The 21364-nt window shown below is 52.6% G+C and overlaps 10 protein-coding genes across 10 annotated transcripts; 5 read left to right on the top strand and 5 right to left on the bottom strand.

Moving 5' to 3' along the window:
- Positions 1 to 701: 701 nt before the first annotated feature.
- Positions 702 to 1494, top strand: RHO25_011711 (uncharacterized protein; the record flags this gene model as incomplete). Its single annotated transcript, XM_023603131.2, has 3 exons — positions 702 to 955; positions 1013 to 1314; positions 1385 to 1494. 3 exons carry the CDS (start codon positions 702 to 704, stop codon positions 1492 to 1494), a joined length of 666 nt encoding a protein of 221 aa, XP_023454327.1.
- Positions 1495 to 1747: 253 nt separating this feature from the next.
- RHO25_011712 (uncharacterized protein) lies at positions 1748 to 3113 on the bottom strand (the record flags this gene model as incomplete). Its single annotated transcript, XM_023603132.2, has 2 exons — positions 1748 to 3010; positions 3066 to 3113. The coding sequence occupies 2 exons, from the start codon at positions 3111 to 3113 to the stop codon at positions 1748 to 1750; spliced, it is 1311 nt and encodes a 436-aa protein (XP_023454330.1).
- Positions 3114 to 4111: 998 nt separating this feature from the next.
- Positions 4112 to 4787, top strand: RHO25_011713 (uncharacterized protein; the record flags this gene model as incomplete). Its single annotated transcript, XM_023603133.1, has 2 exons — positions 4112 to 4395; positions 4445 to 4787. 2 exons carry the CDS (start codon positions 4112 to 4114, stop codon positions 4785 to 4787), a joined length of 627 nt encoding a protein of 208 aa, XP_023454331.1.
- Positions 4788 to 5134: 347 nt separating this feature from the next.
- On the bottom strand, positions 5135 to 6372 carry RHO25_011714 (uncharacterized protein; the record flags this gene model as incomplete). Its single annotated transcript, XM_023603134.1, has 2 exons — positions 5135 to 5324; positions 5387 to 6372. The coding sequence occupies 2 exons, from the start codon at positions 6370 to 6372 to the stop codon at positions 5135 to 5137; spliced, it is 1176 nt and encodes a 391-aa protein (XP_023454752.1).
- A 580-nt stretch (positions 6373 to 6952) lies between these two features.
- RHO25_011715 (uncharacterized protein) lies at positions 6953 to 7679 on the top strand (the record flags this gene model as incomplete). Its single annotated transcript, XM_023603135.1, has 2 exons — positions 6953 to 7215; positions 7271 to 7679. 2 exons carry the CDS (start codon positions 6953 to 6955, stop codon positions 7677 to 7679), a joined length of 672 nt encoding a protein of 223 aa, XP_023454751.1.
- A 667-nt stretch (positions 7680 to 8346) lies between these two features.
- RHO25_011716 (uncharacterized protein) lies at positions 8347 to 12161 on the bottom strand (the record flags this gene model as incomplete). Its single annotated transcript, XM_023603136.2, has 3 exons — positions 8347 to 8524; positions 8588 to 11615; positions 11672 to 12161. The coding sequence occupies 3 exons, from the start codon at positions 12159 to 12161 to the stop codon at positions 8347 to 8349; spliced, it is 3696 nt and encodes a 1231-aa protein (XP_023454750.2).
- A 350-nt stretch (positions 12162 to 12511) lies between these two features.
- Positions 12512 to 13980, top strand: RHO25_011717 (uncharacterized protein; the record flags this gene model as incomplete). Its single annotated transcript, XM_023603137.2, has 2 exons — positions 12512 to 12876; positions 12927 to 13980. The coding sequence occupies 2 exons, from the start codon at positions 12512 to 12514 to the stop codon at positions 13978 to 13980; spliced, it is 1419 nt and encodes a 472-aa protein (XP_023454749.1).
- A 475-nt stretch (positions 13981 to 14455) lies between these two features.
- Positions 14456 to 15187, top strand: RHO25_011718 (uncharacterized protein; the record flags this gene model as incomplete). The annotated part of the gene is made up of 2 exons (XM_065603448.1): positions 14456 to 14730; positions 14782 to 15187. 2 exons carry the CDS (start codon positions 14456 to 14458, stop codon positions 15185 to 15187), a joined length of 681 nt encoding a protein of 226 aa, XP_065459520.1.
- Positions 15188 to 16494: 1307 nt separating this feature from the next.
- Positions 16495 to 17814, bottom strand: RHO25_011719 (uncharacterized protein; the record flags this gene model as incomplete). The annotated part of the gene is made up of 1 exon (XM_065603449.1): positions 16495 to 17814. One exon carries the CDS (start codon positions 17812 to 17814, stop codon positions 16495 to 16497), a length of 1320 nt encoding a protein of 439 aa, XP_065459521.1.
- Positions 17815 to 20602: 2788 nt separating this feature from the next.
- RHO25_011720 (uncharacterized protein) lies at positions 20603 to 21287 on the bottom strand (the record flags this gene model as incomplete). Its single annotated transcript, XM_023603140.1, has 2 exons — positions 20603 to 20918; positions 20980 to 21287. The coding sequence occupies 2 exons, from the start codon at positions 21285 to 21287 to the stop codon at positions 20603 to 20605; spliced, it is 624 nt and encodes a 207-aa protein (XP_023454746.1).
- Positions 21288 to 21364: the final 77 nt, after the last annotated feature.

Here is a 21364-nt window from a genome sequence, read left to right on the forward strand (position 1 = left end):
CATGGCTTGGGGGCCAGTCAGCCGGGCTGATCAGCCTGATCAACCGCATGTGCGCTCCCACGGCTTTCTCCAGCCCTGCAGCCGAACGAGTGACAGCTTCTTCGAGCAACACTACCCGGTCCTCTTACTCCATGAGGCAGGCGGCGTACGGCAAGTGCTTCTCTGCCGTCGCGGCTGGACTCACTCTCCTGCACCTCACGCGTCGCTCGGTCTTGCCCTTCGATTTCACGAGCCCTATGCGGCGACGGCCACTTGCGCCTGCCCATCACAACGCTGCGATTTGTGATTGCTGCGATTTTGCGCTCCACTTGGTCGAGCAGGCCGCGCAAGCCAAGTACCTCCCCATTCACCACCCATTACTCAAATTTCCCTATGTGATCAATTCCGAAGCATTGGCATTGTTCGCAGATCCAGACCTGTGCGTCACCTATGCCCGACCCGAACAGCCTAGGATCCATTGATCGATTGTTTGGCGTTTGGCGCTTAGCCTGTCCCTGGCTGTGAGTGAGTGGGACCTCCTCCTCCTCACTCATGCACATGCACATGCATATGCAAACGCCGAATTATAAGATGTTGAGCCTCGCTCCCCATCTAAACGGCTTCCATTCACATGTCCCTCATTTTTCTCCTGCACTGACCTCTTGAAGTCCCTCCCTATACCACACAACAGTCTGCCGGCCAGCTACCCTCATCCATCCAAGATGCAATTCCTCGCTGTTGCCGCGGTGTTGACCACCGCTGTGTCTGCTCTGCCAGCACTCGTCGAGCGCCAACAGACATACGGAGCTCCGACTTACGAAGCCGAGACCTACGGAGGCCTCAACTACTCCGCTCGCGCCGTCCTCCACCACAACCTCCACCGTTCAAACCACTCTGCCACCAATGTCACCTGGGACGATGACCTCGCCTCCAGCGCCAAGAAGGTTGCCGATCTGTGCATCTTCGAGCATAAGATGTGAGTTTTCCATTTCAATCCCACTTTCACCCAAGATATGCCACTAACACCTCATAGGGACGTCGATGGCGGCAACTACGGCCAGAACTTGGCTGCCGGTGTCCCAGCCGACAACATCACGTCCGTCATCACCGACCTCTGGTACGGCGGCGAAGTCTCCCTCTACCCAGCCTGGGGCCGCAACCCATCCCAATCTGAGATGTCCAACTTCGTCCAATGGGGCCACTTCACGCAACTCGTCTGGAAGAACACGACCATCATCGGCTGCGCAACGACCGACTGCTCCAGCCAGGGTGGTGTTGCCAGCACTGGCGGTAACGTCGAACCTTACTTGACCGTTTGTCATTACAAGGGTCCTGGTAAGTTCAAACCCCGCTCTTTCCAGAATGTTTTGTGAACAGCCGACTGATTGATGTTTTCTCCATATAGGCAATTACGCCGGCCAGTACGGCGAGCAAGTCGGTGAATCTCTGGGAAATGCCACGATCGCTTGGAATGATTTCCTCGACCTGGACATCGACATCAACCTCTCCAAGTAGAGCGGAGCTGGTCCTTCCGAAAAGCCTGTTCATTCATCCTTTTTCTCTTCTCTTCTTCATACCCCATTAGAGTGCTGCTGTCGCGGTGCCCGATCTTACAGAACTTGATGTTCTGTCATTAGAAGCTTCAGAAAACAATATCTTGCGAGAACGAGATTTTATGATACCCATGAAGCAAGCATTAGAGAGCGAGAGCGAAGATAGAGCGTAGAAAGCCTGGCTCATCGAACACAAAAAGTTTTGCACTCACTTCTCACCTGTTCTTCTCTTTCCTCTTCTCTATCCAATCCTTCACCACCTCATCATAATCATACCCAAACAACCACCTCGTATCATCCCCCTCCCCCACTCTCATTTTCCCCTCTTTCATCAATTTCTCCCTCTCAGCTTCCGGTAACCGATTCACATTATTCGTATTCATCGTCCAGTCATAAATCGCATCAATCCGGTCTTGTCGAATTTTTTGCCAGAATTCTAATGCTTCTAGTAATCCCTCTTTCCCATCACCATCATTACTCGTAAATCCCTTGGATGCCTCTTCTAAGACTAGTACAAGAGAGTAAACATCTTCTAAAGCTTGATTCACGCCTTGTCCACTACTTGGCGGTAAAGCATGTGCTCCATCTCCTACGAGGATTATTCGACCTGAGCATTTTGTGCTGTACCAGGTTGACATTTTGGGCATTTTCATAAAGGGCCAGATGTAGAGTGTTTCTTTGTATTGTTCTATTGCATCTATAATGCTTCGCGCGAGCGGACCGTGTTCGGAGTATGATTTTTTGTAGAATTGGAGGAGGCGGGATTTATCGTTTTGGAGGCTTTCGAGGTCGGTGCGAGAGTATTCCTGGGAGTGTTGGGTTTGGAGGCCGATCATGATTTGGGGGGAGGGGTGGGTGGAGGGAGGGTCTTCGGCGATCCAGAAAATTGAGGCGGGTTTGCCTTGGAGGGTTGCGTTGCCGGGGAAGTCTGGAGAGGGCCAGGAGACGGAGGACCAGGGGATGTGGGCGAGGATGCCGAGGAGGCCGGTGTAGGTTGGTTGCGTTGTGGGGGACAGGTGGGTGCGGAGGGTGCTGTAGATTCCGTCGGAGCCGATGAGGAGGGAGGTTTGGTGGGGGGTATTGTTGATGAGGAATGTGACGCCTGTAGAGGGGTCTTCGGAGACTATGCCGTTGAATTTGGAGTTGTAGTGGATGGGGACGTTGCGTTCTTTGAGCATCAGACGCATTTCGTCGAGCAAGAGGCCGCGCCATATACGGTGGTTCCAGTAGCCATTGACCTCCGGGCCTCCAAGAGGGACCTTCTTTGTTATTTCACCTGCCTCGTTGAGGAATATGCGGTCTGTTGTTACGTAGCACCTATCTTTTATGCGTTCGTAGACTCCGAGGCGGTCGAGGATGCGGAGGCCGTTGGGTGTGAGGATTACGCCCGAGGGGATCACGCCAGATACTTCTGGTCGGCTTTCGTAGATGGTGACGGGGATGTCTCTGGCGGAGAGTGCGAGGCCGAGTGCGCAGCCCTAGGTCGGTGGTAAGCAGCTGAAGTGAGTGTAGCTGGAAGGGCTGGAGACGTACTCCGAGGCCTGCGCCGATGATGGTCACGCTGTCGAGATATCCTGCCATGTCAATGTGATGTGGGAGAAGAGGTCAAGATGGGCTGCTCATCGCAGCCGCGTCGCTGGATCTTGTTGAAGAATGAAATGCTGCTCGGTTCTCTACCTCTGTAAGCAATGTGATGTTCTAAGGAAGCATGTTGCCCCGCTCTGCTTGACTACCTCCTATGCCGTTGGGCCATTCGAGATCGACGTTGCCGTGTAGCGCACTTTCAACTCATGGTCGAAGCAATCAGCTGCGCATGCATGTCGAGAAGACGCAGTGATGTCTTGAGAACAGAAGAGGAAGGCACGGATTGGCCGCCGACAAGGATCGCGATCACCAGATGTTGTGGACTTGGCAATCTGGGCGATCTCCGAAAGTGCCGACGTCTGCTGTTGCCAACGCTTTTGCTTCCACTTCCACCACCTTGGTCTTCGTAAAGCCGCTGGATGAGAACACAAACTCACAGTTTGGCGAGCCTGCGGATGGAAAATATGCTTCAGTATTTGCTTTACTGGCTACCTCGAAAGTGGCGATCTTTTTGCCTGGCTATGGATTTTGAGGTTTGCGAGAAGACCTACCATGACATATGGGCTCGAGCCACCAGCTGGGTCGTATTTGCCAGTCCTGAAGTTCATACTGTCTGCAACGGCGCCACGAGATGCTGCATGCATTTGCGCAGGACTCGTTGCGAGCATAACCAGAAGTGAAGTCCGGGCGAACACAGGTTTCGAAGCTTTACTGCTTTGTATCCTGTCAAGTGAACGCTGATGCCGCGCAGCGGGTCTGCTAACCGAAGCTTGAGAAGGCTTGGATCACGAAGCAGTATGTTGGTGGACTAGTCAACGCCCCAAACGTGAGAAGTGAAGGCGCGGGAGTTGTTGGTCAAGAAACTTAACATGCAACATGTTTGCTATTCTGATCCGAGCACAGCCTTCCGCTCGTAAACTTTGCGCCTGCCATCTTTTTTCATCACCAGAACTGTCTCCGCAATATCAGACAAACTCGGTCCCTCACCAATTGCCATGGACGTGTACGAATGGAGCGAGTCAGGTCCAATCCTCGAGACGTTGCACAGGCATCCTGACGGCAAGATTGGCTTCGTCATCTATCGCACTCACTACGACGATGATCAGAAATGGGCGCAGTTCGTCAAGCGCTTGACTGACTCTGCTTCGTATACTCTCTCTCACGACGACATCTGTTTCAGTGGCGACATGCGCGGAGAGGAGCTCAAGAAGGTATTCGCTTACGACATACGAGACGATAAGGCAACGCTCGAGGACGCCTCCGTCGCTGACATTCGCCGGTGAGTCGGAAGCCTTCTATAGTGTACAGCCTTACTAATGCAGCCGTAGAATATTCTGCGAATGGAAGAATTCAGTACCAGACTGTCCTATTATGCCCAAGTACGACATGTGCGTTCTAGCCGACAAGGAAGTCATCGACTCTGTAATGGAAGACGCAAGGCCATGGAAGAACGACAGACCACGTGGACACGTCAAGCTCGTCAGAGCCGATCACAAGAAGGAATGGCATGAAGCTAAGGAAGGATATCCCGCCATCGATGGGTCTACCGCGCATGATGTTGGCTGGATGAAGCAGGCGGTCGCCTATCTCTTTCCTCGCCTCTACTCAGTTCTGTTGAGGAGTAGCTGGGGTTCCGAGTACCGTAGGCCACCTCGTATCCGGGAAGACTAGATGCCTGCGCGCTGTGCATGGCATCGAGTCAAATTGAGGAGTTGGGCGGGACTTACTGCTTGTATTTCCGGAGCAGCTGTACGCACTGTCTTGCAAAAGTCTCGACATCGAAACAAGAACAAACGAAAATTCATTTTGCATTTCACAGCTATGCTAGGACCAACAGAAAGGCACCAAGTATAAGTCGGAACAATAAATACAGTCTTGTTTCTGCCAGCTGCGTTCACTGGCGTCCTTCGCCCTTCGAAACAAGCTCTCGATGTATGTCCATCCCAACAGTGGTCGATAGCACGCAGCAGGTCTTTCACCGGGAAGCAGCCATTCCATCTGTCGACGTGCAGTTATTCCTACTCGAACTCCAGCTCCATGCCTTTGTCAGTGCTCTCTTCCAGAGCATGCAGAACTTCAGCAACGTCGTTCTGGTCCTTCATTGTGGCCCTCCTATCGTTTTGGGCTTCTTCGATTTCCGCGAATACATGGTCGACTCCCCATAATATCCAATGTCGGGCTTTCTTACTCCTATCGGCGAGGAACTTGCTATGACATAGTCAGCTATCCAACAGCAAATTGCAGTCCGCAAGAATATCGTGTCAACTTACGGAAGGAAGTTGTCCCAGCCCCACAGTATCTTCTTGAAGGCTGGTATGTGTTCCGCAATGAGCTCGAGCTCTCTTTCCACATCATTTACTATGGCCTCCCATTTCTTCTTAACATCGGGTTGCTGCATGTATGAGAAGACGGCGCGAGTTGCTCTCATTGCTCTGAGGAACGGATCGGGATCCTCGCCGTCGTATATCCAGGCACGCACATATGCTTTGAATTTTGTTTTGGCCTGGGGATCGACTCCCTGCCAGATCCTGGCCTTGTAAGCATTTATCTCCTCGTCTGCGAGCAACAGAGCGCTTCGAGCAGCCCATGAGCCTAATTGTTGGAAAATTCGGTCATTTGGAATTCTTTTGTTCACGTCTCCGGATCCTATGCTCTCCACTGAGGCTGGGAGGCTGACAGTATTCCAATATTTGAGGAGATCTGATGCTGATATCTGCACATCACCCATCGAACCACCTTCTTTGGTTGTTCCTCGCTCCAGCGCCTCAAGGAAGAGAGGGATGGTCTGCAACTCCAGGATATGCTCGGTGACATATTTGTTCTTGATATGCGGACGCCCTGGAGATAATTTGACACGGTAGTTGGAGAAGTCATCCTCATCTTCGTAGATTACCACTCTCTTCTCTACATCTTTGAGCTTCTCGAAATCCGATGCTGAAGGGTAGGAAGCTTCATCGACTGGCATTTCGAAGGCTGGAAACCGGGCTGCCAGCCGACGTGAACCTCTGCTGCCTCTCTCGACGATGTTTGAGTTGTCATCTTCTCTCAACACGATCAAGCTGGTTTGGTTGAGAGCCACCTCATGTCTGTTTCCTTCAGATGAGGATCGTGATACATCTCCAGAGACTACGAGGTCCTCTGAGAGCGGACCAGCAACAGCTTGATAAGGCCAACAACCAGCAGTGTACCATATGGATGTCAGCACCAGAGCGAGGAATATAGTGACGGTAACGTTGTTACGTGCATCTGACACCATATTTGAGTATTGTTAGTGTTGCTTGCTGATATGTTATAGCAGATAGAGTTGATGTTCTCGATGAATCGGAGGATTGCAACACTCGTCGTAGAGCGAAACGCCCAATTATGTTTCCAGAGATTCATGGAGTCACCTATGCATGCTAGGTATGAGCAGCTCACACGGTAGCGCCGCAATGTAAGAAGGCATGACTAGACCACACGAGTATTGTGTCAGCGAATGAGTATGAAGTAAGCTATGGCGACCTGTGGCTTCTAATCCGTATGTGCGTTGCTGATCTCAGAATTGCGCATTTCGTGTCTAGAGTAGCTTGAATGGCTGTTTCTGGATGCAGATCCCCTATTGCTGCGTCTCAATGATAACCCATGCAGTATTTTGAGAGCGAAGTTTCTGTCCCGCGAGCCATTCACTTCACCAATTCCGCGCACGGACCATTCTCCACAAGCAAGCTCGTCACTTCTCAGAGCTTCAAATTCTGTCGCACGCCTGACTCGAAACATCAACTTCCACAACATCTTCTCCGCAACAGCTCGAACAACAAAGCAAATCCCGCACGTGCATCACAAGAGCCGCTGCCGCCATGTCTCGGAGACTGCCATCGGAAGCGCAAACGCTCTACGAGACGCTCGATCTACATCCGAATGGCAAGCTCTGCTGGGTCGTGTATCGCTGCAGCTACGCAGATGATTCCGAGTGGGCTCGGTTCGTTCAGCGCCTGTATGACTGGGTGCGCTGCCGCCTGGGAAAGGAACGCGATGGCAACCTCATTATCAATCACTTCGAGTTCGATGTGAGGGACGACAAGGAGAAATTCGATGGCGCCAGTATGTCCGCTATACGTCGGTAAGCGATTCTCCACGTCTGAGCTTGAGTGTGGCACTGACTTTCCGTGACGCAGCGACTTCAACGACTGGGTGGAGAAGACCAATGGCAGCTACAAGGTGACGATGCATACCAACTGCATCTATGCCGACGCTGAGGTCATCGAGTCCGTCCTGAATGGTCCAGATCCAAACTCGGGAGCCCCTCGAATCGACGTAGATCGCACTGCCTGGGTCAAGATCCTCGAAGGACTGTGTAAAGACGAGGTCGACCAATTCGATGAGGATGAGATCTCGGACGATGAGGAGCGCGCAAAGGTGAACAGTGGAGATGAAGGATTCGAACCCATCAATGGCTGCCGCCTTCACGACTTGGGATGGATCAAAGTCGCTGCGTCCAACCTCATCTCCGGAGCCTACTATTGTCTGAACAACGGGGGCTGGTACGCCTACTACGTGCGCCCTCCATTTATAATCAGTGGGTGATACTCGCAGTGTCACATTGCAGTTTAAGAGAAAGACGATGCCTTCCGCCTCGACAGGGGAGCAATCGGCAAAAACGAGGGGGCCCCCACCGCCATCACTCATCAACACCGTCACCCATCTCCGCATCCAGCGGCTCCGCTGGCTTCTTTGGCGGTGAGATAGCGAGCTGCTTGCGTCTTTGCTTCTCACCGCGTTGACTGTTCAGCTCTGATGCTTCCTTACCCTCGGTGGCTCTGACTGACTCGCACTGCCTGAGACGCTGTCAAGGAGCGGACTTTACACCTACCCACTCTATCAATCCATCCTCTCAAACTGGCAATCGGCTTTACCTCCAGCACCGCTCCTCCCGATCGATTCCTAGAGAAGCCCTATTGACTGACGGTGCAAAAAGGGAAAAGCGACGCAAACAGTTCTTGGTTGCTGGGTTCCGATCTTTTCTTACGAGTCTTCTGACTTGGGAAAGCGACGAAGATTGAGTATGTTGTCTAAAGAGTACTATAGCTCGTGAGGTGCCAGCATCGTAGCAATACCAAGGAAACAATCTCCAATATCAAACTTCAATTTGAAGGCCCACTCTGTGGGTAGTTTGCGATGTGTCGAAGTACTCTGTCAGATTGTAATGACCAACGTGTGCCTGATCAAGATTGGAAGAGGCCTCTCGCTGGTCTCAGATCTTGTTGCCGATTCCTTTTGCCAAGATTCTCATGGTCTCTAGAGCAATCTGGACTTGCTTGACATTTCCGGGGAGATTGGACGACTGGTGCGCGTTGATGTAATCTTTCGTATCGGCGATCCTATCCAGCATCCACTGACTTGCCGTGGTACAGATGACCATGATGAGATCGCTGTTGCAACGTTAGTATCTCTGAATACAAATCAGGATCGAGGGCAATGGAGGTACAACTTACTCCATAAATTCGTCCCACGCTGCCGGGAGACCTGCGAGATTGTACACGCTTATATCATGCTTGGAGATGATCTCCAGCTCGGTGCGCACCGCTCTCTTCAATGCAAGATATCTGTTCCTCACCTCCGACTTCTCTTGCAGATACACAAAGACAGCTCGAGTGGCTCTCAAGTATTTGAGGAAAGTGTCTGGACCTTTGTGACATCTCAACCACTCTTCCACATCATTGTCATATTCACGTGCTAGTCGTGGCGCTCTCCTCTGCCAAAGCTTTGCCTTTACGCCGTTGATCTCCGGCGTAGTAAGCACGAACTGTTGCCGGTTGCGATTGGTCCCAAGGGCCTCGAATACCCGAACATTAGGAATCAGCGAGCCTTGCCTGTTCATGCGTGGAATTGGCGGCGTGGTCTTATCAAGTGTTGGCTGGTTCCAGTAGTTCATGAAGTACCTGGCATCCACCGAGTAGCGGTTTTTGAACTGCTTCCTAGATGTCATAGTTCCACGCTCCAATGCTTCCAGGAACTCCTTGATTGTCTGCAGCTCCAGGATGTGCTCAGTAACGTAACCTGTGCCAGCGGATACTTGGACCTCTCTGATGTCGGGATCCGAGCAGTCGCTGTTCGATGCGTATTCGAAAACGCTCTTTCGAACAGTCGAGCCGGCTCTGCCGTTGAAGATCACTCCCGCAGAGGGATAGCCGGACTCCTTGATGATCAAGTGTCTATTCAGGGAGAAATCGCATCTGTATTCTCTACGAGTACCTCGGTCATCCACAATATATTCGACCCAGTCAGCGCTGGACAGATTGCGGGGGTCCTGATAAGACAGTTCGAGGGCATTGGCGAGACTGTGGTGCTCTTCACGGCGTAGTTCGTCGCGACCCTCATCCCATCCATCATCAGAGCCTTCCTCGAGCGGACAATCGGCACCCGGTTCTGCACATATGCTGTATTGGCACCCAAAATCGTGGAACGGGCATGGTTTCTTCTCCTCTGTCGCAGAACAAACCATACCTAACAAGTGGCCAGGATCCAGCAGTGGGTTCTCAACTTCAGGTCTAATATTGGGACAAGGGGAATCTCCAAAATTATTCCCAACACGCCCAACAGCAAGCTGCTTCGGGGGACTGCCTTTCGACTTGGTCGGACTTCCGTTGTCGTCGTTCGCCCACGGCTCAAAATCGCCAACGTTATTCGATTTGTCGTACTTCAAGATACGTCGACCGGGACTCGTGCTTTGCGAGTAGTAGAACATATTATTGTACTCTTCGGCTTTCGAAGACACCTGGCTGATCGTAGAAAAGGCTGATCCGAGGAACATATCGTAGCCCCGGCCCTTCCACCCAAACGGGTTGAGATTGATGCGTACTCCAGCCTCGGCGTCTAAGTCAATGCTGTAGTCAACCGCCGACTGCACTTCTCGGACTGTGCCAGAAAAGGTCTCGGTAGCCGTGAGTTCAATGCCTTCGGTATCTCCGGACGTCTCTCGCAGCGCGTGAGGCCATGCATTGCGTAGACCCTGGGACTCTTTTGTGCGGCCCTTAGCATTGACAGTCAAATTACCAGTAAAGTTGAGAGATCCTTGGATGCCGGCTTCTGCTCTGAGGGCTGGGAATATCGAGATTACCCCAGGATGGTTGAAGCCCTCGTTGACCTTCTCGAGTCGAACAATTTCGCCTGCAAGTCGAGGTGTGTTGGAACCTCCAGACAAGACGGTCTCGGAACTGATTTCAACATCAATGTCAGTTTCCAAGATCACCGAGGCATGATCGATACGAGGATTTGATCCGATCTCTCCGATAATGGTTCCAGCTGCCCTGATATGAGCTTTGAGAACTCCCTTAAGATTGATGTCCGCATACTCGCTGGCGCCGTTCTCGCATGCAGCAACGTTCGAGACAAGCTTCCTGTTGAAGTCTTGTTCAAGCGCAATGCCATTCTGCTTTTCTTCTCCAATGTCCATACCCAGCCACTGATCGAATTTCTTGTTCCACGCTGCTTGGTTTGTGCCAACCCATCGTTTCGAATGGGGGATGGGGGTGACAGTCTTATCCGAGTTCTCATCGACCACCAGCTCCCAGCAACCTCCTCGAGTGTCAAAGTCTACTCGAAAGGAGACAGGCCCGCTGCCTCGCTTGACCAGGCCAAAATCGAAGCTGAAAGTGAGCTCGAAAACTGTAGTGTTAGCAATCGATGATAAGTGACCGGGTAGTGTTTGATCTCCAGAAAGCGTCACAGCATGAGCAATCGCGTACTTGGCCATGGTACATTCAGTAGGCAGTTCCACCACTGTACCCTCGACACCGCCCTCCATCATGTGGTCGCAGTCGGAACCTGAATCGGTAGGCGCAGAAGAACATACAAATCTGATGACCTGCTGATCTCTACCGACTGCATGACTGCAGCCGAGAAAGATGAGGTCGGAAGGAGTGCCATCTCTCTTGCGCTTGAGGTTTGTGACTACATCTTGAGGCCCATCGATTAGCAGCCAAGCGAATGCAACACCTTGAGGACTGTGTTTCGATGGCGAGGAGCTGGGATAGCCAATCTCCCAAGAGACAATGTCTTGTGCAGCAGGTGGGTGCTCGAATATCTCTGCCAACGGAACGGGCACAAATGCGCTTTCCGGTGGAAAAGGACAACATAGTGCTCGCTTCCGGTGATGAGGGCATGGGAGTGTGTCATCGCCTGTGTTGTCTGTCATCAACTGTATCTCGTACTCCTGACAATGGTTGTTGTCGCAATTCTGATTGCGGTCGCCTGCCCAGCGGCACCCGTGGAATTTGTTTGGCGCCGGGCAGCAGTAGTACTTCCAATGCTGGTGGCGTTGATCGAATTTCACCGCGGCTTGCTCAAAGCCGGATTCGCACTGCATTGCACCACGGGCCCAGTGACACTGGCTTGTCAGATCATTCCAGTGCGCCGATTGGCAGCAAAAGACCTTGGTACCATTGCGGCATGCACCGAGATGGAATCCAGTTTGCGGAGGGGGTCCACCACCATACTTGGAGGTGTAGAGACCGATCTCACCTTCTAAGTGTCAGTGGAGCCACGAGAATTGCTGTAAAATACAAGATGATGCATACCTCCATGGCATTGACCATTACAGTCTCCTGGGTCTCTGCCCTCTCCACCTCTCCAATGACACTCTCGTGGATATGATTGCAACGGACAGCAAATAGGATGAGCAAGCTTTTGAGCGCAACCTGCCTTGTCCCAACCAATTTGCACTTCTTCATATAGGCACTGGTTGCGCACACGTAGGTCGAGGCAATCATGATCTCTCCTGTAGCAACCATGGCCATTTTGAAGAAGCCAGTGTTGATTGTAGGCTTGGTCAAAGAGCTCAATTCCGGAAGTGGTTGAAGTATTGAGCATAGTGCTATTTGTCCAGAGAGTCGTCGAGCGAGGTCCGAGTGGCTTTGGCGTTGTCAAGGCATCGGGAGCAACGAAGCCATACTGGTATGGTTCTTTCGATGTGGATTCGACATTCTGCCGGAAAGTAATGTAGGATGTGGCTACCAAAAGCAGAACAGCTAATCCGAGGAGGACACTGTGAAGGCGTGGAGGCCGCATCGTGGTACTGTTGCGATTGATGATACGGAAGAAGGAGTTGGGGACAAAGCCCAGAGATGAAGAGTTTTATGCTCGAAAAAGGCGGCCATCATATGCTTCATGTGAGATTGTGTGCATATGGGTGTCTAATTGAGCTGTGCCTCTGTGAGTGAAGCACGTTGATTGCATATGCTGCAGAATATCCCTGCATGTGAAAGTCAAGCGCACAGGCCATGCGCGATGATCAACATTATCGTTTCCCAAGTGTCCCTTTCTGTCGCTCGCGAGGACCTGCATCAAAGTATCAGCGACACGTTCCAATTCGATTCAGGTCGATCAAAAGAAGAACCAAGTGGTGAAAGCCGAAGACGATGCTGTTGCTGTACATCATCCTCGCAATATGCGCCATCGCGCGCACTCAGCAATTCCCCAACACTAGGTTTCCTCTCCCTTATCCTGCGCTCAGTCCAAGTTGCCGTGCAGCTTTGGACACAACTGTCGAGTGTGACGTGGCGCTCGATGACATGTTCACCAACAACGCAGCCACTTATCACGAAGATCTGCCACTCATATGCAGCGACATCTGCCTCGCGTCGCTTCGATCCGTCAAGCAGGCAATTCAGGCCGGCTGCAATTCGACTTCAGACGTGATCGAGGATGGCGGAGTCCTTTGGCCTGCTACCCGGTTTGTGGATGAGTACATCTTCACGCACGAGAAATTCTGCTTGAAAGACCCGTAAGTAAGGCTCTGCCATGTATTGAGCCAAGTGCTAACCAAAAATACAGAGAGTCCGACCGGTTCTGCGCCATTGTGGAAGCGGAGTGGAGAGACAAAGACCTCTGGACGACGGAGGAACAGTGCCACAACTGTACTCTGGCCGCCATGGAAATTGACTTGAAAGCGCCATTCCACTACTACGACGAAGAGGACGCGACCAGTTACGAACAGCGGAAAGCGGCTTGCAGCATTACTCAACCGCCGATTTTGCCTCCGCCGCCATACAGAATGGGTCAAATAGCGTTCGTGGATCATTCGAAGCCCATCGTTCAGAGCAAAGAGTGCGACGCCGCCTACACCGTACTCCCGGGAGAAACTTGCAACTCGATTGCGCTGGGAACCAACACATCTACACTGGCACTGATTCGGCTGAATGGTCTCGATGCATTTTGCTCAAGCTTGATGCCTGACATGAAGCTCTGTATTCCAGGGCAGTGCAAGACGCACGTGATCCTACGAAATGACACATGCGCGACCATTGCGAAGTCCCGAGCTGATGAAGGAGTGAAGCTCAGCTACACCGAGCTTCGTCTCTGGAATCCTAATATCAACTTTCCCTGCTCGAATTTGCGGCCGGAAGAAGTCATTTGCGTCTCGCCGCCGGAGGAGTCATCTACCGCCAATGCGGCTCACACAAAGTTGCTGGACCCGTTGAGAAAGGCTTCCAAGGTCGTCGACGGCGTCGAATGTCAGCTCAGTATCAAGTCGGATATCAGGCTGTCGTGCTTTTGGGTGGCCGAGCAATCGAAGATGACTGTTGATGATCTCATGAAGCTCAATCCTGGTATCGACAAATCGGTATGCACATCAGGAATAGAGGCCGATAGGACCATCTGCGTAGCCGGCAAGGTTCATCAAGCCGAGCCAATGGCCGAACTCAAGTTCAAAAGCAGTGGTTCTGACGATCAAGCTGGCAAAGTGCATCAGGCTGTATCGACAGGCGCCCCAATGCCTGAGATCAAATTCCTCAGCGAAGAGGAGTGGCCACAATGGTTCCGTGACTGGGATCCAGAAAAGGACCCGCTGCCGCTCGTGAAGCACAACGGCGGAGAAGGATCATAGAGTCCAACGCGTGCATCATGGATTGTGGGGGTTTCGACTTTCGGGTCGACAATACCCTGACCTGTATCATACATGTCGCGTGAAGGACCAGGAGACAGTAGCAGGATTACAATGTAAATAGCAATCCGTCAGGCACGTACGCTGAGTTTCCGGTAGTATATTCCGGGTCTGACTCTCCACGCACCAAGTTTCACCTCGGAGCATTACTGATCAGGCAGTCTTGCGCGCACATGATGGCAGTGACCATGACATTCGCGTGTTTGACATGCAGTATATGCCATCAGGTTCGGCTCTCTGGCATTATAGCAGGATCGATTGTGGTTGTATATTCCCGCAGTATTGTGAAAGTAGTAGCAAGGCCAGCAAACATCTGGCGCGCGTGCCGCGCGTTCAAATTCATCCTCTGCCCGCATCGCCGAACAAATCAACCCGAAACCACCACCACTGGACCGGCATCCTCTGTGCAGCCAAGTCCATGCCCTTCGATCGCGGTCTGACGAGCGCTGAGCAGATCCTGAGGGCGCTTGCGCATCACCTCGATGGCAAAGTCGGCTATGTCGTCTTTCGTGTCACATATGGCGACGACAAGAAGTGGGAGCAGTTCGTGGAGCGCTTGACAGGATACATGCACGCTGGCCTGGAGCACGAAACCAATCGAGAGGTGGCCGAGGCACTGAAAGCCGTGTTCGAGTTGGACATTCGCGACAACGAGACGGAGCTGAAGAATGCATCGAAGAGCGAGGTTCGAGCGTGTGTATGGGCAGACGTTGAGATCGCGAGGACAAGGCTGACAATAAACAGTATCTTTCGAGCCTGGGTCGCTAGTACCAATGGCATGTTCTCGATCACCAAATACGGCGCTTGCATCTATGCTGATGAAGAGGTCGTCGAGTCCGTACTGCAAGGTGAGGATCCTCGGGCTGGATTCTTCGACACTCCGTACCATGCATACGTTAAGATACTGGACTACCAGTTCGAGGACGAGCCGTATCAGTACGACTCAGAGGAAGAGCCTGACGAGCAGGTTCGAGCGTCGCTGAACGCAGGTGACGACGGCTGCGACCCAATCGAAGGCTGCAGAAGTTATGATGTGGGATGGGTGAAGGCGGCAGCTAGGATGTTGATGCCATGGGTTTACGCCATGCTGTCCAAAGGCGAGGGTTGGGACTGGGTCTATGTGCGGCCACCAGCGATCTCCAAGCTATAGGTGACCAGCTCTTCGACTAAACCCGGCACATCTTGTTCGTGCCAAATCTTCACCGCCGGGAAAGGACTATATGACAATGCCAGCATCGCCATGTCGCTCCCTCTGGATGGTTGTGGCAGCTTTTTCCATGCAGTACAGGGAGCCAGCGAAATGTCGATCAAAGTCCTTTTCCCTCCGCAGTGCTTGGGCTACCAGTTCCCGCACTTGTGAGGTTCTTCAACATGTCGCCTGCTTGTGAAGAGAAGCCCCAAGGAGATCATATGCAGTCGCGAGGCACATAAATATCTCACGGCCTCTCACGGTGTGCCTGAATCCCATCTACTCTTTCTCCTTTGTCTTGTGGGACGGGATCGTAATGGGCGGATGGGAGCGGGCGCGTTTGATGGCATCGCGTTCCTCTTCGGGGCTGAAGCGTGGGCCGTCGAGGCAAGTCTGCCGCTGCTATGTTGTGTCCAGCAGTTTCCTCCAAATTAAGGCGTCGCACATCATATTATACAATGGGCCTCTATCCTTCTCGTCTGCGTCAAGGCAGAGATGTCGTGCGACGAAGCAGGTGAAGTCAAGGTTCAAGCGCGCCAAGATTGTGAACACAACTTCGACCGCTTCTTTCGCCCTTCCTCTGCTCTTTCATCCTAATCTGCGCACAAAAGTGCTCGCTAATGATATTCCATCTCGAAAGTTCCCTTGTCATTGCACCGTCAGCATCTGGGCGGCTCTATCGCGACTCTTGAGCCTCAGCCGCGGCTTGCAGCAGGAGTTTTTCGAGCACCAGCGAATCGCCAGAAGTATCACAAGAACCAGACCGCTTGTGATTTGGATACAGCTAAGCACTCCTAAGTAAGATGAAGTCAAAATCTTGCTATCTCCACGGAGCCAGTGCAATGTAGGAAAGCACCCGGGCGGCTCCATCCAGCCCATGTTCAGTCCACTATGTACTGTCAGGACTCGCCGAGAGTAGCGATGAACCTCAACCAGCACAAGAAACAAGATATGGAAAATGTCTTGAAGAGCACAATGGTCAAATTACCCACGCTCCTCGCAAGTGAAAAGAGTGAGACGGAACAAGTTGTAGAGAAGCAATGACATTCAGTGCTAGATATCGCTACCTGCAAAGATCGCCCGTTCCCCAGATTTTCCGAAAAACACCTCTATCTCCCCAATGCAGCGACAGGAGACCAGCCCCGCGCTGCATTCAAATCAAAAACTCCAAAAGAAACACAACAGCATACATTCCCTCTCCATTCAGCGAACTCATATCTTCGTACAATTCATGTCCATTATCATCAAATCAATCGTTCTGCTCTTGCTTACTCCTCGTTGCCGAACAGGCTTGGGATGAGGGAAGCAGCCATGAGTGCCTTGCCCCAGAATGCCTCTGGGTCACGGGCCAAAAGGTCGCGCTTCTCCTCGCCGCCGAAGAGGCTTGGAAGAAGGGAGGCACCGATGAGCGCCTTGCCGAGGAAAGCATCGGCCTCTGGGTCACGGGCCATAATGTCGCGCTTCTCCTCGCCGCCGAAGAGGCTTGGAAGAAGGGAGGCACCGATGAGCGCCTTACCAAGGAATGCATCAGCCTCAGCATCACGGGCCATAACGTCGCGCTTCTCCTCGTTGCCGCCGAACAGGCTTGGAAGAAGGGAGGCACCGATGAGCGCCTTGCCGAGGAAAGCATCGGCCTCTGGGTCACGGGCCATAATGTCGCGCTTCTCCTCGCCGCCGAAGAGGCTTGGAAGAAGGGAGGCACCGATGAGCGCCTTACCAAGGAATGCATCAGCCTCAGCATCACGGGCCATAACGTCGCGCTTCTCCTCGTTGCCGCCGAACAGGCTTGGAAGAAGGGAGGCACCAAGGAGCGCCTTGCCCCAGAATGCATCAGCCTCAGCGTTACGGGCCATGATGTCGCGCTTCTCCTCGTTGCCGCCCAAGAGGCTGGGGAGCAGGGATGCACCGAGGAGCGCCTTGCCCCAGAAAGCCTCTGGGTCACGGGCCATAAGGTCGCGCTTCTCCTCGTTGCCGCCGAGAAGGCTTGGAAGAAGAGACGCGCCGAGGAGCACCTTGCCGAAGAGTGGATCGGCCTCAGCATCGCGCTTTGATGAGCCACCACGGATGAGGTCGCCGACGGGGCCAAGTCCCTTCAAGATATCGAAGAAAGCTTCAGGGTCGCGCTTAGCCACTTCCTCGAGGTCACGCTTCTCCTGCAGGCCGAGGAATCCTTTGCCGAGATCGATAATCTGGCCCAAGAAAGCCTCTGGGTCGCGCTTTGCAAGTTCCTCAAGGTCACGCTTCTCCTGGATACCAAGGAAACCCTTGCCGAGATCAATGATTTGGCCCAAGAAAGCTTCTGGGTCGCGCTTCGCAAGCTCCTCCAAGTCACGCTTCTCTTGAATGCCGAGGAATCCCTTGCCGAGATCGATGATTTGACCCAAGAAGGCCTCTGGGTCGCGCTTCGCAAGCTCCTCGAGGTCACGCTTCTCCTGGATACCGAGGAAGCCCTTGCCAAGGTCGATGATCTGGCCCAAGAAGGCCTCTGGGTCGCGCTCGACGACGTTCTTGGACTCCTCAGTAACTTGGAGTGGTGCGGCGAAAGCAGAGCCAGCCAGGGCTACAGTTGCGGCAGTGGTGAAACGCATCTTGATAGATTGTTTTGTTTGTTGGGTTTTGATTGATGTTGAGTTTTTTTTGTTGAGCTACCAGAGCTGTTTGATTGTTTGTTGTGAATGAAAATGAGAAAGCTACCAGAGCTTTTGTGCGAACGAAAAGTTGCTGAATGGAGAGGCTGTTGTGTTGTTGTGATGAGAAGTCAACCAAGTGGGAGGAGGACGTGGTATTTGTACATCTGGCGATGCATCTGCTGTGTAGCCATGTTCGCGCATGGTTGGAGCGCAAGGCCCGCCGTCGGCGAATCCGGTATTCTGTTGACAACGTTGAATCTTGGCGGCGACGTCGTCGATGTGTGGAAGACGAGAACCACTCTGCGTATGCTGGTCGGTGTTTCGGACGGCGAGCTTGATCAGTGATCTTGACCAGGACTTGGCACTGTTTTAGAGTCTTGGACGGAGTTTTCCTTCAGATCAGCTACAGGGCATCGGCTATTTGTGGTGAGCGCCTATGCAATCCAGATGGGTCTCTAGGTCGGAGGAATAGTGATCAGCTCGTAAGTGCAACGCAGACAATAGCCATGCATTGACGGTTTCTTGGCATAGCAGGGAGCGCATCGCATCGGAGCTTTGTGCTACTTCCATTCCAAGTTAGCCCACCGGCATCAGCGCATGTTTGGACTCAGTCGCAATGACTGTTAATGCACTGCACATTGAGTTCTCAGCGAGGCGAGTGCCTTTCATCAGCTTTCGAAGAACTTGACTCCGAGCGATATGAGTATCACCAATATGGAGCTGGCCGCCGTCTCACTGTCAACGTCTGTTAAGGCCAACTCGAAGCAGTGTGCGGGCGTGCCCACTTTGTCCTTTCTCGCCCAAAATGCACCCCATATTGCCTTGTTGCCGATGGCCCCACGTTGCAGGCCAGGGTTGGCAGCCAGGTTAGGCCAGCTAGCCTACTGTATTCGTCTTGAGACCCCAGATCGACGTGACAGCGAGCTTTCTCGGATCTCGGTTGATCAGATGATGCACAGAGATAGCTGGCTCACAAGTAGGTCCGTGGCCTGAACAAGGAAACTCGGAGCAATTTATGGGCTCCTAGTTGTGCTATGCCGCAAGAAAGAAAAGGGACTTTCGTCGCAGCCACCATACTTGAGCAGTGCACATTAAACCCCATTTCAGGGTACTCGTGCCACCACAGCGCTTCGGCATTAGGAGCGCTGACAGGTGTATTGCTGGCTGCTACGATATCACAGTCCTGGAGTCCTGGTAATACGATGCTCTTCTCCTTGGCGCTGCCGGAGCTAGAAGAAAGGGTAAGCACTATTTAGCACCACTTGAAGCACCACATCTTCCTGTCATGGCATGAGAGGTCTCATTCAGCATAGACTTGGCTCCGTGCGTGCCGATGAACGCACAAAGGTTCATTGCGCGTAGATCAGATGGCGTAGAGCCGCAGCAGAGGTCTTCTCGGCCTGGTACTACTTGCAACGGGCAAGTGGGCGTTCGGTAAATACGGAGAGTCCGGCAGCACCGATCTGTTTGAAGTGATACAATAGGCTGTTGATCGGCTCGCCAGTAACGCCAGTAAGTCTTTGATGACAAGGGCGTATTTCTTGTAAGTCAAGAAATGCTTCTGTGCCTAGTGTGGATGTCCTGATGCCTCACGGTATCCCGGTCGGCTGCTGGCGTCCCTCGGTTCCCGCTCGCGGCAGATGAGCTCTCTGGACGTGCCAAGACCACGGCTGTTTTTGAAGAGAAGTACCGGTCAATCTAGGCGTGATTTCGACATGCAATCCACGTCGAGCGTCGAGAGTGATGTGATGGTAAGCAGTGGAGACGGTGTGAGGTCGAAGCCAGATTGCAAATTTGCCCTGGTCTGTTTCGGCTCGGATTCCTCGGGTTCAATCCGACGACACCTCACCCCCATCAAAGAACCGGTATACATTGCCCACCAGTGTCACCAAATATTGCATCGTCCATCATCGTGCGACGCAAGCATTGCCATGTACATGATCTTCGGCAGAATCTATCGCCACCACGCGCTTACGGGGATGTGATGTCCAGAACACTTGAACGGCATTTTGGCACAGACTTGGCTATGTCAGGGGCAGATGCTTGTGCAGAGTAAGATGCCAGGGACTGGCGACGAAGAACAGCAATACCAACCCAGACATCACTGAGAAACAGCAGCAGGGACGAGTCCTGCACTTCTCATTCTACTCGCTCCGCTGCACTGGATTTTTTACGCGATGTTCAGCCCAAGTAGGCATTTCGTCACTTCGGGCAATTCATTCATATCCTTGGCGTCTGTCACTACGGCTTCTCCGGACGGCGCGGGAATACGAACTGTTTTGGACACTACGCAGTGCTTCCACGATACGCCAAGGACCGAGACTATCAACATATGACTTTCTATGCAGTGGGCATGGAACGCGGATACAACTGAAGCCGAAAGTCAGTCGGCAGTACAATGACTCCCGAAACAGTCTCATTGCAAATGGAACTGCAGAGACCCCTAGTGGAAGCATTGCAACGCTGAGCAAGATACCCCACATCTGCTTCTGGTATACTACACGAAATCCTCTGTGACAGCACCAAAGAGGAAATACGCAGAGTAGACATCTGAAAACACGATTTGATGAGAAACCCAGCTCAATCCGGCATCTACCAAACGACTGCAGAATCTAACCAGCACACTCAATATGCTCGAACAAAGCCAGAAGATGTCCACATCTCAGGCATGAATATCCCCACGACAAGAAGTGAAGTCCCCAACATCCCCATCATAGCCCCACCTCGCTCATGACTCAGCTTCCACTCAATCATACTCATAAGCGGTGGTGTTCACCGCATTGCCTGCAGCAACTAAGCTCGCATACAGACATCCCTCCGGCAGATCCTTCGTGATCCCGACGTAGAACTCCCAAGGGCCTGGCAAACGGCCGGGCTGACCGGCGACAGGAGGGGCCTGAGGATCGACATCCGTAGAAGGACAGAAGTATGTGCCGTTCTCGTGACTCAGGATATCGAAGTTCGGGCCTCTATCAAGTGACCAACCCGAGGTGACAGCATCGGCTGGCACGTCAGAATCGTCCGCACGAGTATACGAGACGCGACCGCAAGATTCGATGTAGCTGGTGAGAACATTAGGAATAACTCCACGGCGGAGAGGCACCGAATCGAGGCTGAACTCACACTTTCTGTCCTTCACTAACCTGCACCGCCAAACTCAAGACTCCATTGCTGAGCGCAAACGTCGTACGAGTGGTATTCACTCCTGCGCAGTTGAGACCTTGGACTCCAGGACAGTATGTCGAAGGCTGCTTTCCGATCCAGAGATGTCCACGATTGGCGTTGATGCCCCCGAAGTGGATTGGCGTAGCAGAGCGAAGGGCCATGAGGCTGAAGAATTGATTCGGAAGCTTCGAGACGGGGAACTGCGGGAGAGCAATAGCATGGCTGATTGCCGCCAGGGCGAGAGACAGGAGGATAGTCGTCTTCATTGTTGCAACAACGGGGAAGACAAGAGGCTGAGACCTGCTCGATGAGAAGAGAAGACTCGTAGTAGTAGCGACTGACT

This window comes from Cercospora beticola, chromosome 8, assembly GCF_033473495.1.
Source record: "Cercospora beticola chromosome 8, complete sequence".
NCBI classification, from domain to species: Eukaryota; Fungi; Ascomycota; class Dothideomycetes; order Mycosphaerellales; family Mycosphaerellaceae; genus Cercospora; species Cercospora beticola.